This window comes from Pantherophis guttatus, chromosome 8 (assembly GCF_059756535.1).
Source record: "Pantherophis guttatus breed Tessera chromosome 8, ASM5975653v1, whole genome shotgun sequence".
Classification (NCBI taxonomy): Eukaryota; Metazoa; Chordata; class Lepidosauria; order Squamata; family Colubridae; genus Pantherophis; species Pantherophis guttatus.
The window spans coordinates 37,802,027-37,817,989 of record NC_142070.1 but is presented as its reverse complement, the minus strand read 5'-3'; the positions used below and the strand labels follow the sequence as shown (position 1 = coordinate 37,817,989).

The 15,963-nt window shown below is 38.4% G+C and overlaps 1 protein-coding gene across 2 annotated transcripts in view; it reads right to left on the bottom strand.

Annotated features, from left to right (window-relative positions):
- The window catches only part of ANKRD50 (ankyrin repeat domain 50), a 47,372-nt gene extending 32,453 nt beyond the window's left edge, over positions 1 to 14,919 (bottom strand). Inside the window, exons 1-2 of one of the 2 annotated variants that reach the window (XM_034401278.3) lie at positions 14,654 to 14,919; positions 11,503 to 12,695 (exon numbers count right to left, since the gene is read on the bottom strand). In XM_034401278.3, coding sequence (XP_034257169.1) covers positions 11,503 to 11,981 — 479 coding nt within the window. In that variant the 5' untranslated portion in view covers positions 11,982 to 12,695; positions 14,654 to 14,919. Of the gene's footprint in view, positions 1 to 11,502; positions 12,696 to 13,230; positions 13,666 to 14,653 lie in introns of those variants that run through there. The other variant, XM_034401280.3, reaches the window with a different exon arrangement.
- Positions 14,920 to 15,963: the final 1,044 nt, after the last annotated feature.

Sequence of the window (15,963 nt, the reverse complement as noted above, 5' to 3'; positions counted from 1 at the left end):
TTTGTTCTGGTGATAGCTTGTAAGCTGTACACAGATTTGTCCAGGGTAGCTGTTTCACATAGAAATGGCATACTTCCAAAACTAAAAACCTCATGATGCATGCCTCCAAATTCTGGGTCCTCTTAATTTACGGACTATCTTTCAAGAGTTACTTTGGATTTGCAATACTTCAACCTTGAATCATCATGGAAACCTCAATAGTACTAACTGTGAGAGTGATCTTGGAGTCATAGTGGACAACGATTTAAATATGAGCCAGCAGTGTGCAACGATTTAAATATGACCCAGCTACCAAAAAAGCCAACACAGTTCTAGGCTGCATAAACAGAAGGATAGAATCAAGATCACGTGAAGTGTTAATACCACTTTATTATGCCTTGGTAAGCCCACACTTTGAATACTGCATCCAGTTTTGGTCACCATGATGTAATAAAGATGTGGAGACTCTAGAAAGAGTGCAGAGAAGAGCAACAGATTAGGGACTGGAGGCTAAAACATATGAAGAACGGTTGCAGAAACTGGGTATGTCTAGTCTGATGAAAAGAAGGACGAGGGGTGACATGATAGCAGTGTTCCAATATCTCAGGGGCTGCCACAAAGAAGAGGGAGTCAAGCTATTCTCCAAAGCACCAAAGGACAAGAAGCAATGGGTGGAAACTAATCAAGGACAGAAGCAACCTAGAACTAAGGAAAAATTTCCTGACAGTTATAACTATTAATCAGTGGAACAACTTGCCTCCAGAAGTTGTAAATGCACTGGAAGTTTTTAAGAAGAGATTGAATAACCATTTGTCTGAAGTGCTGTAAGGCTTCCTGCCTAAGCAGGGGGCTGGACTAGAAGACTTCCAAGGTCCCTTCCAACTCTGTAATTCTGTTCTGTTCAAATTCAGCATTCCACATTAGTCTAGCTGTGATATATCCTTATATACATTTCCTTTAGCCATAGGTTATTTTAAATATACCTCTGCTTAATCCCTTTACAAATCATTAAGATGTTAAACATAAACCATCCAAAGTCCTGTAATTTATACTAAAACAGTCAGTAACAATAGAGAAATACAAGTTTATTATGACATGCTTTAAAAATGAAACATTATAGCACATACAATATCTTTCCATTTATGGTAACATGCAATTCAAAATCTCTTATTTGACCTCTTCCAGTCAAAAGTACTTCTCTGCATCATAATATATGCTAAAGCAAGACAAATTCTTTGTCTATACCATTTTGATTTATATCTATGGCAGTATTTAGCACTACCATGTATGGCAATTAGATACTTCTCTCTTAATGGATAAGTAGAACAAAAGGAGAGACTAGCAGAGAAATCCATTAATTCAAATTTCTCATGCACATCAGAGTCTGTAACAAAAACTTAATAGAAACTATAGTTTTCAGCAACCATAAACTATAAAATGTTTTTCCATAGGTGAAATATTTATAATTACAAAATTTCTATATTCACACCCCTAACTCAACCCCAGACATCACTGCATCATTTCTACTCTTTCAACTCAGTCTATAAAGCATTGGATGGAAAGATTTTGATCAGCCTAAATTCTCATTTAGTAAATTTGTGGAAGAAACCATGTCTTACTCATTAATCAAAAGGGACTTGGATCCATACTAAATCAGATTATTTGTGTGCAGAAGATGCTAGTTCACTTGATGATATCCCAGAGCTGAAGACTCCTGGCTCTTACCCAGAATAGCAGAAATAATAATAGTTATTATTTCTATCTTAGCTATATCACCCTTTTACATCATTTTAATTAGACATTTCTTTTACTCTGATATTCTGTCCATATTCTCTAAAGTTAATACTGTCTAATTTTAATAATTAACACAAATATACTATTTTTGTCAATGTTGTAAAATAGTCCATTCTACTATGGTTACAATTATGCTCTTTAAATTAACACCTAAGTCATACTTTGTCTTGTCTTTTAAATGACATTAAAGTGGTCAAGACAGAAAGATAATTGTTCCTCATTCTGTGATACCTAGTTCTGAATATTTAGGTTTTAAGGGCATTTGAATGTGCAGAAATAGAAAATGAAATCCTTTTAGCTCTTTTTGTATTTTTTTATCTCTCTAGCTGTACACATTTCAACACTGTGCACTGTGTATGTGCGCACACAGAGACATGGAACATAGAAAAAAAGTGCTATGGCTAAATTTATGTATAATATTAAATTAGAACCCCTGCTTTCCTAAATTGCATTGTGGACGAATCATATATTCCATTTATTTTTCCTTGCTTCTCTATTTGCAAAATATGAAAAACCCTAGCATTATATTACATAAATCCAAACAAAATAAAATTTTAGAATCCTGAGTTATGACTTATTTAGATACAGTAGGCTATTAACTCTAATGTGAACAAAACAAAAATTTAACCTGTTCTAGGTTTGTTTACATCATCATATGAAGAAATAAACCAAGATGAAGGATGGCACTAAGACCATCTTCTGATTTAATATTGTGTGCAAATATAATTTAAATTTTTAATGATAGTTTGCAATAACTTTCTCACTGTTGTTTACAATAGCTTCTAATTCTAAACTTTAAAATTTGTTATTTTCTACATATTACTCAAATTACATACAGGCATGATTTAGCTTTTCACTTTGCCCCTAAACTAGTTATTTACTCTTCCTCTAATATTTAATTATTAACAAATAATTTAAGAAATCACTGCAAATAATCAAATGCAGCATAAATCTCAATAATGCTGATAATTAAACTCTACTACAATATATATGATTTCAGGCTCCTAAATAAAACACATTTATAAGAGTTTTGAAAAAGTGAGTTTAAAATAGAAAAATCATCATGATGTTAAAATCAAAGCCATCACACTACTAGTGGTTGATGAACTGATCATCGATGTAGAGCTGCCATAAGCAATATGGTCAATATTGGGATAAGACACTAATGAAACACAATGCTTAAGGTCTTAATATAGCAAACAAGCAAAATCCAACACTGTAATTATACATGTATATATGGGTCAGTCTGGCTAATTCTTAGGTAATTGGTGCAGTTAAAGTTAAGTTTTAAAGTTTAAAGTTAACTTTTAGATTTTTAGATAACCAGTTAATCTATTGCATGCTATTTCTTCACATGTGTTAGAACAGGCATCTCGATGTAAATGGTAACAAAACTGCTTTGGAATTATAGGTATTACAATGTCTATAATGTACAATTCCATACATCTTAGGGTGCAATTCTTATTTATTTATTCTCAAATTATGTTTCATGCTAACAAAAAATAAAAGCAGACAACACAAAGTAGAATGGCTTATTCATAATTTTCCAAGTTATTCTTCATGCCAAACATTGCTGAAAGAATGACCTTCTGAAAAATTGGGTAACTAAAAAGATGAAGGAAGATTGCCCTGGGACACCTTTCAAGAAAATAAGAAAAGAATGGGTTACTTATACATTTTTTCAAAAGCCAAAACAAATTGATCTGAAGATGTAATGTGTAAGAAACTAAGATTAGACTATACCTCTTTTCCTACAAAGCTGAAGCCAAGGAATGGCTTTCAGGTTTTTGTTTTTGCAATTGCAGCTTGAACGTGCATTGTAACATTTCTTTTCTCAAGAGTGGGCACAGTGTGACCATATGAGACAACCCAGGAGCAAATACAGTAAACAGAGGTTTGTATTTAAATAATGGTTATATCTACAAAGAATATATACATACACATACTTTAGTCAGACCTCAAACAAACAGCAATCAACAATTACAGCACGGAAGCACACAGGGCCTCTTCTTATTACAGGCTCTTAAAGTGATATCAGCCCAAACACCTTGCTGACTCATTCCCCATTATTGTAGCAGTTGGTCAGCTCTTAAATCATTACCCTGACATCTTTAATGTGTCTGCATTATATACTACCACATCTAGAATTCTCCTGAAAATGAAATCATTATAAACACATAGAGAACATAAATTTACATAAGTTTCTCTAGTTCTCTTCATTCCCTCAACCAGCTCCAAGTAACAGCCAGAGGGAGAAAACATTTGCTATTTTATTTTCCAGTGTACCTCCATAAATTAAAAACAAAAAGAATTAAAAACAAAAATAAGACAATCCAAGTATGTCAAAACATGAAATACTGTGGAAAGCAAATAGCTGGTTTTTGCTTAGAGCATTTTGCTTACAATTACTCAAGAGACCTTTTAACCCAGAAATCCACATCTGTATGACTCAGTGTTAATTCAAAAAATGTCTTCCCACACTTTGGCAGTCCCAGAGCAACACACAGAATCCAGAAGTTTACAGCTGTTCCTTTACTGGCCAATGATTATGTGAAGCTGAAGTTGGAAACTTTCTGTTGATACTGTTTGACTTAGTTATCCTGTGTTGCATTTGCAGAGAAAAGCAAGCAAGCAAGCAAGCAAACAAACAAAAACACAAGAAGGTAAAAGAAATTTTATCTTGTATGGATCATAGTTTTTCTGAACCAGTTATTTAAATGTTACTAATGTAGACAAAAAAGTGAGTGGCTTGTGTAAAATCACAAGTAAGAGTTGTGGAAGTTACTCACTAGTCTTCAAAAAGCTCCTTCAAAAAGCACACTTTTGCATCAAGATTTTCTTCAGAACTTTGTCCCAAACTCTGAAGCCAGAATATGACATAGTCATGTTGAGGTTACAAGCTTTAATAATATTGTGTGAATATATGTATGTATGACTGTGTGGTTTGTGCAAAGACATTGAAACTGCAAAAACAGCACACAAAAATACTTCGCCTTAATAAAAAAATCTAAACCCAAAATGTTTTATCAACTCGAGGCATATCACTGTTCCAGTTAGTTTATATCAAATACTACTTTGCAAAAGTTCTTAGAGAGAGAGCTATAGGAGAAGTGAAACATATTTTAATTGTTTCCCACTAACATTATTCCCACTATTTCAAATCTGCCTTTTATAGCATGCTCAGACCAACAAATCTCTCCTGAAATAAAAGGGAGTTCCAAGAACCAATCTAAAATTCTATGAGAAAAAAAAAAATTGCTAGGAACCACACGTACACAGGGAATACACACACATGCACATCTGAAGGAATTTGATTCTGAATAAAACAATGGTTTTCACCTAGTCAATGCAATATTTTTATTCTCGATCAAACCAAGCCTTATCACATACATACACGCACATAACTGAAAGCTCCACTGAATTTATTTAGAACTACAATACATATTAGAAATAAATATGGTAACAAAGAAAAAAAATCACATTTATCATGTTAATAAGTGTTGATTACCTCTCTGTTAACCATCCTTTTACATTCATCTTTATTTTAAAATTAAAGTTGTCTTTAATACATCCAACTATGTGTTTTGTTTAATCCCTATGGGTGACATTTAGAAGCTCTTTCAAGAATTGTCCCATCACTGATCAGAAAAGCATTAAGAACTAACTTGTAGACAAAAGCAATTATGGGGATGTAATAAAAAGGAAAAATGGAATGGCACTAATGTTTCTTATATTGCTGTCATGCAGAGTTTGCGTTATTCTGCATAGTTTATAAATGAGAAAATATTTATGAACTAATCAGAATACTGCAATATTATAACATAACCTTTAGAATGGAACTCATATCTTTGTCAATATTTTTTCATACCAGACTTCCTATATTATTTGTATGCCCTAAATATGCTCTGGAAAGAGTCAAGGGGTGCTCTTTTTATTGAGAAGTGCAATAAATTATTTTTTTAATAAAAAAAATTCTTTGAATTCAGTCACTTACCCTGAAATGCAGTCTCTTCACAGAACCGAATCAATGTTGCAGGAAAGCAGGCAAACTCAGATGCAATGAACGTTCTGCCTAAAAAATGGCGCTTTTTAAGAAAGTGGTTTAGGTACCAGAATAGCATTACAATGAATGATGGTCAAATTTCCCTGGCTAGCAATATGATTCATCTGTGGAACAGTAGGATTTCCCTCAACTCTGTCTTAGGCCACAGGTTAAACAAGGAGAGAAAAACTGTAGGGAGAAGAAAAGGAAATAATTGCTAAAAGAGAGGCTGATATGAGCTTTCTCTTATGCAAGAGTAGAGAATAAGAACAAAGAACTCAAGACTTTGTTCTTAGCCCTGTGGATTGGAAAAAACCAGTCATGTCAATAGTAACTGGCCTGGAAGGGTCCATTTTTGTTTCTCTTTTCCGTTCTGTTCCTAAACAGTCTTCCCGGATTATACCTGGGGAAACTTCTCAGTGAACCAAAGGACACCCTGGAATTAGAATTGGCAGAGATAACTTTAATCTTGGTGCAAATCTTCACTCTGAAGGTTCTAACTTTTCTTTAAAAAAAAATATGGCTTAAGATCAGGGGCGGGTTTCAAATACGTCACTACTGGTTTGCTTGCGGGTGCGCACACATGGGCAATGCTTCTGTTCATGTGCAGAAGCTTCTGCGCATGTGCAGAATTATCCGGGCAGGTGGGCGGAGCCTCTCGCCACCACCGCTACCGGTTCACCCGATCCGGGGTGAACTGGTAGCAACCCACCACTGCTTAAGTTGGAATTGAAGGAAGCTCTTTTTCTGTAGAAGGCAAAACCAAGAAGAGGTTTAGTTGGCACTGGACAGCAAAAGTTTAATTCCTGCCATCTTCCTGCCAGTAGAGATGAAGTTATAACATTTCAGACAGCTCCATCTGAAAATGAAAAGCTGCAGTATAAATGTAATACTTTTTCAACTTATTGATATTCTTGTGTAAATGTACACAAACTTCAATCAAATGATTACATTCAGCTAATCATGAGGCGAATACAGCTTGCGAATACAAGCTTGCTAATGCAAGCTAAGAAACAAATGGCCACAGAAAATTGTGAAATACTGGCTAGGTTTTCATACTCAATTAAGTCCACTGTGGATTTTAATTCTCCTAGACTGATAGCTGTACCTAAAAAGTAATAGAAAAAAAGCTAAATTTTTGTTACATTTACACTCAGTGTACAATTAAATATTGTTAATATTACCGAGTTATCAGTCATCTACTTAATGATTTTAATAAGATAGAAAAAGAAAATTATTTCTAGTAATCACACTTTCAGTGTATGCAGCCCACAAATGGACTTAAGCCTTCCAGTTCAATATTTACAGAATCTTAAGAAATCACCACCATAAAATATAAAATCAAACTCCTCTATAATATGATTTGTTTGATAGCAACATATTGTGCACATCCAGCAAATTGTAGTTTAGTCAGGAAACTACTATTCAGAAAACCACATAATATATGAACTGGTTTGGTATAGACATGTCTTTAAAATATATGACTTGCTATTTATAGAATTTCTTTTCAAGCTACAACCTAAATCATGTCAATAGATCTTATAATGCAACAACGACAAATACATAGAATCATCTTAGGAAACTGGATCTCAGTTGTCCTGTAGTAATAATGTGTTTTATACTACCTTTTCATTTGACAAGAGCCAGTTCAGCCTAATGTTTAAGGCATCTGGCTAGAAACCAGGAAACTGAGTTCTAGTCCTGCCTTAGATATGAAAGCTGTCTGGGTGACTTTGAGTCAGTCACTCTCCCTCAGCCCAGCTCACTTTACCAGGTTGTTGTGGAAGGGAAAATAGGAAGAGGAAAGCCTATTGATTGGCTACCTTGAGTTATTTGGAAAAGTAATAAAGATGAGCTAAAAATAAAATTAAATAATAATAAAAGTTATACATGGCACATCCATATATTTTCTTTCTATGTAAGTTTACTATTCTGAATTCCACTATATTTAACTAGCTGAATAGAAGCATAATCCTACATTTTGAATGTGCTGCATATGATTCCAGTATAGTTGTCCAGTTCAAAGAACATCCAGTACCGGCAGCTCTAAAGAGAACTGTAAATTGGAATTGGATAACAATATTTTCTCAGCAAACTGAAGGGCTTTTAAGGTCTTATACCCTTTCCTAAATGTCATCAGAACACCTAAGGCATGTAAATGCATTTTATTATCTCTGTTAGAAAGTTATTAAGACTTGCTCTCAGAATATAAACACTGTGTGAAGATTCCCATCACACAGGTGCATGTTTGGACTAGCCTGAACAATTTGAACACCTCTGCACCAATACCACACATTTGGAAACTCCCACGTGAGCAAACTAAGACATGAAGAAGTTTTCCCCAACCTTATGCTCTCATATGATCTAGGACTTCTTCAACTCAGCCAGTACTGGAGGTTGGTTGGGAATTATATAACAAATGTATGTGAAAGGTCCTAAATTGGAGAATGATAACTGCTCAAATTATTGTCTGGTTACATATTATGGTACTTTATAATGTTGGTATTATGTGTTTTAAAGCATTCAATGGAATCACTGGGACTTTCAGATTAACTTGTTCCATAAAGGACTATGAAAATTATTGGTGATGAATATTATTTTCTCAGCCTCCATTAATATTTAAGCCTTTGTTACCTCCCTTTTTTATAAAGTTACACATGTCTTAAGATCTTAAAATATATCTCTAGGAAGCATTCTTATTTACATGTTAAAGCACACAAATTTCACATTTCTAACATGTCTTTGTAAAACAGAAATTACTCTCATTTTTGTTGTGTTGCAACAAAAGATTCAAACTCCATTTCTAGTTTGTGATTTTATTAGAGAGAAGATTGACTGATTTACTTTATAGGCATTCCAAAAAGAGAACTTCAAGCTGCAGCTTTGGTTACAGGTTTTTAAAGCTGCAGTAACCTGCAACCAAGACTTTAGTATGGAGCAGAATAAAATAATTCTTAGGTTTTGGAGAAACAAGCAGTTTCTGAAATACAGTACGAGATCAACAAGATATTCTCTTGAGTTTCTCCATCATCAATGTTGCTAGCCATAATAACTGTTGGTGCTTTTAAGGTTTGCAAAGAAATGAAAACCTCTTCTTGAGATTCTGATGGTAAAAGTCAGAAAAATGGCATTAAGATTTGGAAATCAAATTCAGATGCCATTTCTTTTTCAGTGTTACTACTCAGTCAGGGATGAAGAACATAGTGTATGGCTTGACTAGCAACTTTTTTTTATGTTTTCACTCTTTTAATAACCTCTAGCTATAAATGCAGAATAAATGTAAATTATGTACGCAGTTTTGGCAGGGGGAAGATTCAAACTAAATATAGCTAAACTGGTAAGGAACATATGGCCCTCCAAATGCTGATCAAATCAGCATTTTGACTAGCAACTTTCAATATCCCTCATCACTCACCATATATCTGCTGGGACTTCAGGTAGAAAACCATAGTTTCCTACACTTTCTTAATCCACAATATCACCTAAACAGGATTATATTAAAGAAACAAATAGCTATTATTCAGTACTTCCTTAGCATTATTGTGGTAGGTGCTGTAGAATCATAAAAGTAGCACAGCCTTTCCAAGAGGATTTTTATCAAGTTGATGTCACAATGGCTCCAAAAAGAAGTAACAGATAATAAAAGTAAATCATTTAGCTTATAAATAATAAAAGACTGCTTCTAGGCACAGAAAGTGTTAGGAGTAACTGAGCAGACAGACAAGTACAACCATTAAGGCAATTGATCAAACAGAAATTTTGTAGAGTATTTCACAAATATACCTATGATGTTCATTTCACTTGAGGTTGTTCTTTCACTAGGACTTACCCAGTTCCATATACAAACATTTGGAAGACTGCTGCACAAGCATTCCATATAGATCAGTGTTTCTCAACCTTGGTAGCTTGAAGATGTGTCGGATTCTGGGAGTTGACGTCCACCCATCTTCAAGCTGCCAAAGTTGAGAAACACTGATGTAGATAAAAGACTACATATGAAAAATGTTAACAGTCCACACCAGGAAAGGCCTGTATAAGTCAACCAAAATCAATTGTAAAGCAGCAAGTAACTGAGGAGAGGGGGAACTCCCATCAATTTCTATATGAATGGAACTAAGTAGGGGAAAATACTATTTATTCCTCATCAACAATTAAAGTATTACAGTTCTTCTATTTATTGTTCTTTTACTTTCTGATTTGGAGGGAGAAATTCTCCTCATTGGAAAGTGCATAATGTTTACTCACATATGTGAAAGCACTATATAGGATGCAGGCCTCCATCACTAATATTTTCATTACCACAGAAAATAAGGTCCACAATACCTCCTAAGAGTTTTGGATTATAGATTCCCAATTCCTCACCAGTGAATATACAGTGGAGTACTAATGAGATCCTTGACATAAAAAATCTGGAGTCAGCTCTGATCTAGAACATTGAAGAATTACAAACCATAGCTATCAATGAAGATTTTCTCCCCCTGGTTATATCTAAAATTTCACAAATATAAAATGCCATCATAGCTTATATTCTTTATAGTCCTCCTCTGACTTGGCAAATTATAGTAAGCTTTAAATATCCACTGTTGCTCCATATCTAATGCATATCAAGATAAAGTTTAACAATAAGACTTACACAGTCAGACCATCAAGTGATTCAATATGTTTCATTTTCAATAATGATTCTGCATTTACTCACACTGTTGTCATATTTTAAAGTATTCCTGCAGGCCTTCAAATCAAGAATGCTATTACTGAACAGTTATTTATATATTTATGAAGCCTAATATATTAAAAATTATTGTTAATAATGCACTTTGTTTAAATGCAAGTTCTTTACAGGTATACCATTGTCCAGGTTTCGGCAAATCCAACTCAAATGAAATAGCCCCAAAAATCTACTTCATAAATTATGGTTATTTTGCAGACAATATAACAGAGTAAGTCTTCAAATATTGTAAAGTTTCAGAACAGCTTTTATTGAATGTGTGCTCAAGATACTACTTTTTTTTTTCCTACAACTTTTGTTAGTTTTTCCATTTCCACAAAGGAAGAATTTCAGGTTTTTAGATAGAAGCACCTTTACTCAGAAATAAAATGCTCCCATCAGCTTTTCATCCTTTCACACTATAGCTGAAAAAAGGTATATCAGATTTTTTGGCAGCAATATCAACACTTTGTAACACTTTCTCATCTTGAATAAACTTCAAATTATACTTGAACATAAACTATAATTGAAAATGAAACATCAACAAGATAGCACTAGAGCGCATGCTTTGATCAACATGACCTTGGCCAGGTTTTTGTTTGGTTTTTCCTCTACTGTAGTTTCCAGAAAGCCACTGCGAAAACTTTGCACAGGTATTTATCTTTAAAAACAAGGGCTTCTATCAATATAACCGTGGAGACATTCTAATCTTTAACTACCTTTCATGTTTCTTCTTCCCCTCCCAACTCCCAGTCCCAGAGTTATCAGAAGATGCCAATCTAGAATGTGATTCACACCAATTTCTCAGGATACCATGCCCAATATTTATCTTTCCATGTGAACTTTTTTCCACAGGCCTTATTTGAGCAACTCCTGTAAGGAGAAAATACCACCCACATGAAAAGCAATTTTTCTGTTTTTATGAAAGCACCTTATTTGCTCAAGCAGTATGAAAGAAACATACTCAAGTGTCATTTATTACCTTTTAAAAGCTTCAGCAGGGTTTCTCTCACATTCCCCAGGTTGCAGGAGACTTTGAACAGCTGGATCTCTCACTTTGTCCTCGTAACCCTGAATCAGTCCACTCTGACAGATCTGGGCAACTAAGCTTCTAATAAACCTCCCCACACAGAGCGTATCAGAGTCCTGAGCTCTACAAAAATGGAAGGCTAGTGCTTGGTGATGTAAACCTCTTTGTAAGTTTGCAGGTGAGCTTGGCCATAATAATTCAGTACAAACTGCTGTCTTGCCACTACCAGGACCTCCTACTAACAATACACCCCAGGATGCTCCCTTGCCAGGGACAACACAAGCATTAGACCCAGAATTCAGCACAATGGACGGTTTGTTGGCAGAGCTATTGCTGAAGCTCGTCTTTTCCTGGAGGCAGTGCTGTAGTTTGTGAAAAACCCATTCTCTGCAATAAAACTGTTTCCCCTGCAGCAAGCTGGTCTGAGCCATTTTACAGACTACCTTCTGAGACAGGTCCAAATCAAGAGCACATCTTAGGTTTCACTGAAGACAACAGATTCTTAAATCCAAGCCAAAGTGCCCTTTGCATGAAATTATGCCACAGGACAGACTGCAATCCACAAATCTGTTCATGCCTTCACATAATAGTCAGTGACATCTTTGGGCAAGAAGCATCTTTCAATCCAAGTATGTCTGATGTTGTTTTGCTGGAAATCCTCTTTAGACGTATAGCTATGTTGGTAGCAAAGCTCAATGATGCATCGTTTAAAAGGTGGCACAATGCCATGACTATAGTTGCACTTTACAATGCTGCATGCTATTATGAGATTAATGCATCTAAAGTAGAGATAACATGCATGAAGAATTCCGACGTTTCTTCTCTAAATTCCAGTCATTTCCAAATATATGTGGCTTTTAGATTCCCCAGATTAGCGACTTCTAAAAGCAGATCATTTTTTTTCCATCAGCAAATGCAGCATATATTGCAAACAAATGGATATGCCTCATTTAATATGTAGATTTCCAAAGTCCATACAAGCTCTGTAGTCCAAATCCGTCCTTCAAATCATGATGCCTCATGAACCCAGTGAAGTAGAAATAGAAGAACTTTTCTCCCCAGTGCTTTCTTTGTCATCCCGTGTTCCAGTAAACCTCTGCTAGTTTCCAACTGCAACCGTCAAACCACAGGATTTCTGTCCTGGCCTGAGAATAAAAGTACCAAACATTTGTTAGTTTATACATAACAGTGAACTTTATTTTGCACAATAGAGCCACTCATCTGTATAATGTATAAACAGGAGGAGCCCCCAAATCCATTCCCTGCATTCAAGATAGCAACACAAGAGACACTGGAAATGAACGATAATATATTACCATACGGTAATATAGCCGATCAATTTTATAAAGCAAACGTGCATTATCTTCCTGTCTCTCTCCCAAACAAGCAGCATTAAAGCTTTGCCGATACCACCTAGAATTACACTCCTGCCTTCTATCTCCAAGGCAAGTGACCTTGAAACCATGCAAAGCCCCATCTCATTCTGAAAACAGACCTCCAGCCTTCGACTCGCCGCCCATGAGACTTGGCCATCCGAACCGCTGTCCCCCCCCCACCTCCGTACCTGCTTTCCCCTTTATACCTCGGGACTTCCCTTAACAGTTTTTCTTAGCCTTCTTTGTTCAAAGCCTGGGAGCCTTAGGAAACACCGGCGCTTTCCAAAGCCACGTTTGAACTTACCGTCCGGCTCCCCCTCCCGCTCCCTTCGCATTGTCGCTCTGCAGCGTGCCGTTTTCTGTCATCCGTTCGGCTTGCTTCCCCTTACAGCAACGCTTTCTTTTCATCCGTCCCCCAGGCTTTTGTCTCCCAAGCCTCACACGGCCAGGCTTTGGCGTTTTCAGCTGATACAACTGGCAGGACGCAACAAGCCCCCTTTTCATCCCGCTCTCTCTCTCCCCCCCTCCCCTCCCTCCCTCCCGCTTCTATACCCAGGGACGTTCAACGCGTTTTGGCCAACGGATAAGAATAAGGGCGCAGGAGGAGGAGGAGGAGGAGGAGGCCGAGGAAAAAAGTGGACTCAGTCGAGCGACCGAAAGGGCGGCCCGTCTGCTTCTCGGATCCACCGCTCGACACAGACACACGCCCTGTCCCCATCCCCCCCACCCCCGCACCGCCTCCTCCTCCTCCCCCAGCGCCAGCACAACGGAGACCATACAGAGGGGACACGCACACAAGGCTCGACAGCACAGAGAGAGAGAGAGCGAGCCGGACGGGCGGACCGCTCTGTTCCGCCTCGCTCCGATCGATATACCCTTGGCTCTCGATCTTCGGCTGAGGCAGGGGAGGCAGAAGGGGAGCCAAGAGCCCCGGTTTCTACGTTGCTCTCTAGCCCCCCCCCCAACTTGGATCACACGCTCTCTCTTCTTTCTAGTTCGCGAGATTCCGATCGCAAACACGCCCCACAACTGACTCGATCTCCCTTCCGGGTCGCGATGCCTGTTTTCATTGCCACCCACCCACCCCGTTTTAACAGCGGGGCTAAAGCGAGAGGAAGCGCGAGAGGACCCTGGCGAGCAAATCGAGGAAGCTGCTACGCCCACGGCCGTTCAGATTCGCCCGGCGCTTGAAGGCGCTCAGAAAGCGAGCCGAACCGCTGCTGGGGGGTGGAGCGGGGGGAACAAGCGAGAGCCTCGCGCAAGACAAAGCGGGGATGAAGCTCCCCGCAAGAAGCCAGCAAAAGGTGCCCGGACGCAGGAGGCTTCGCTTCTCTGCAAGGGTCTCTGGCGTTCGGACCGGAAAAATGACAGGAAGGGCTCCCCGGAGAGTTTTCGAAATTCCCAAGTAGCAAAAAGCCCCATTCGGGGCAAGACAAGACAACCCAAGGAGGGAAATCTCCGGCGCCACTTCAGTCTCGTTCCCTTCCCGACGCTGCCTTTGCACCGGTATAAAAGAGCCTGTGTCGTTAAAACGGGGTCTTTGGCAGAACCCCCCGAAGGCGCCGCGCTATCTTCAGCCCTTATCCGCGATGCCGACCGCAAGAGCTGAACAGGCTGCTTGGCTGGCTGGCCGGCTGAATGCGGCCCCTTCCCTCCACACCCAGCCTGACCAAGGGAGATTGGCAAAGAAGCTTTTATCCTGGCAGCGGCGCCCGCTGTTCAATTACCTCCCCCGTTTCCTCTTCTTTGGACAAGGCGGCACTAGCGGCGGCAGCTGCTGGCTCTTCCCCTCCCGCGCTCAAGCCGCTCCCCCAAGGCGGGCGAAGGCTTAGACAGGCGTGGCCGCCGCTCTTCCCCCGCCGCAAAAGCCTAGCGGTGCCCCGCAGCGCCGGCCCTCCCGAGCCCAACGGTTCCGACGCCAGGCGCCCTCCGCCCCTTTTCTCTTCCGTCCCTCTTTTAACCTGCCTCATTAGCCCGCCTCCTGCTCGGCTTCGAAGCCACGCCTTCCGCCCTTGGCCACTCCTCTTTCGTTCCGGGTGGAAGCTGTTTTGTGTTTGTCCTGGGGCGGGGAAGGGGCGTGGTTAGGCCTCGGAGATGCTGCTTCGCATCACCTGGGGAAAAAAAAAAAAAAAGGCCCGCGGTCGGGTCAGAAAGCTACCGGCTGACTAACCAGTCTGGCTGGCATATTGCCTTTGCTCGTTTGTGTTCTCTAGGCATCAGCCCCTTTCATTCTCTTTGCCATTTTTACTTCTTTGTGCATTTACAGCAGGACTTCCTTTTTTTTTTTTTTTTAACTACCCGACTTGCTCTGAAGTAAAAAAAGCAGCAAAACAATCTGCATAGTAACACAGAGATGGGTCTTTATACTGGAACATTTAAAAAAAAAAATTGATCCCACAAGGGGAGGAGAGAGAGGGAGGGAAAATGGAGAAAAATAAGATTCAGGCTTACAATCCTAAATTAATTTTCCTAGAAGCTCTTTTTCACATAGCAATAAAGTTGCATTCTTAATACCAAAATGATGGTCTAGTCCAGTGGTTAAGGGACCAAACTGAAAACCAGGCAACTGTGACTTTTAGTCTCACTTTAGTCATGAAAGCCAGCTGGGTCACTTTGAGCCAGTCACTTTCAGACAGACCGACCCACCTTACAGGGTGGTGGTTGTGGGGAAAATAGGAAGAGGAAGAGATATTATATGCATTCACTTCCTTGAATTATTTGTAAACATAATGGTGAGATATAAATAAATAAATTTGCAATCTGTTCTGTTGTTCAGTGAGCCATGCCTGATTTTATGACATTTTTGCCACGGTTGTTAAGCGAATCACAGTAGTTGTTCAAGAATAAATTTATTTTGGACTTCTTGGGATGAAAGGAGATTTGTAAATATTTTACAACCTCCTTGCATTTTTTTATATTTCACAAAAAGCAGCTGCAGAGAATGGGAATAAATCAAAAGTTTACAAAAGACATTTTACTAAATTAAAAAAAATCTGAACTACACAAACCTTTTTGCTGCGGGAGATATGTACAAATC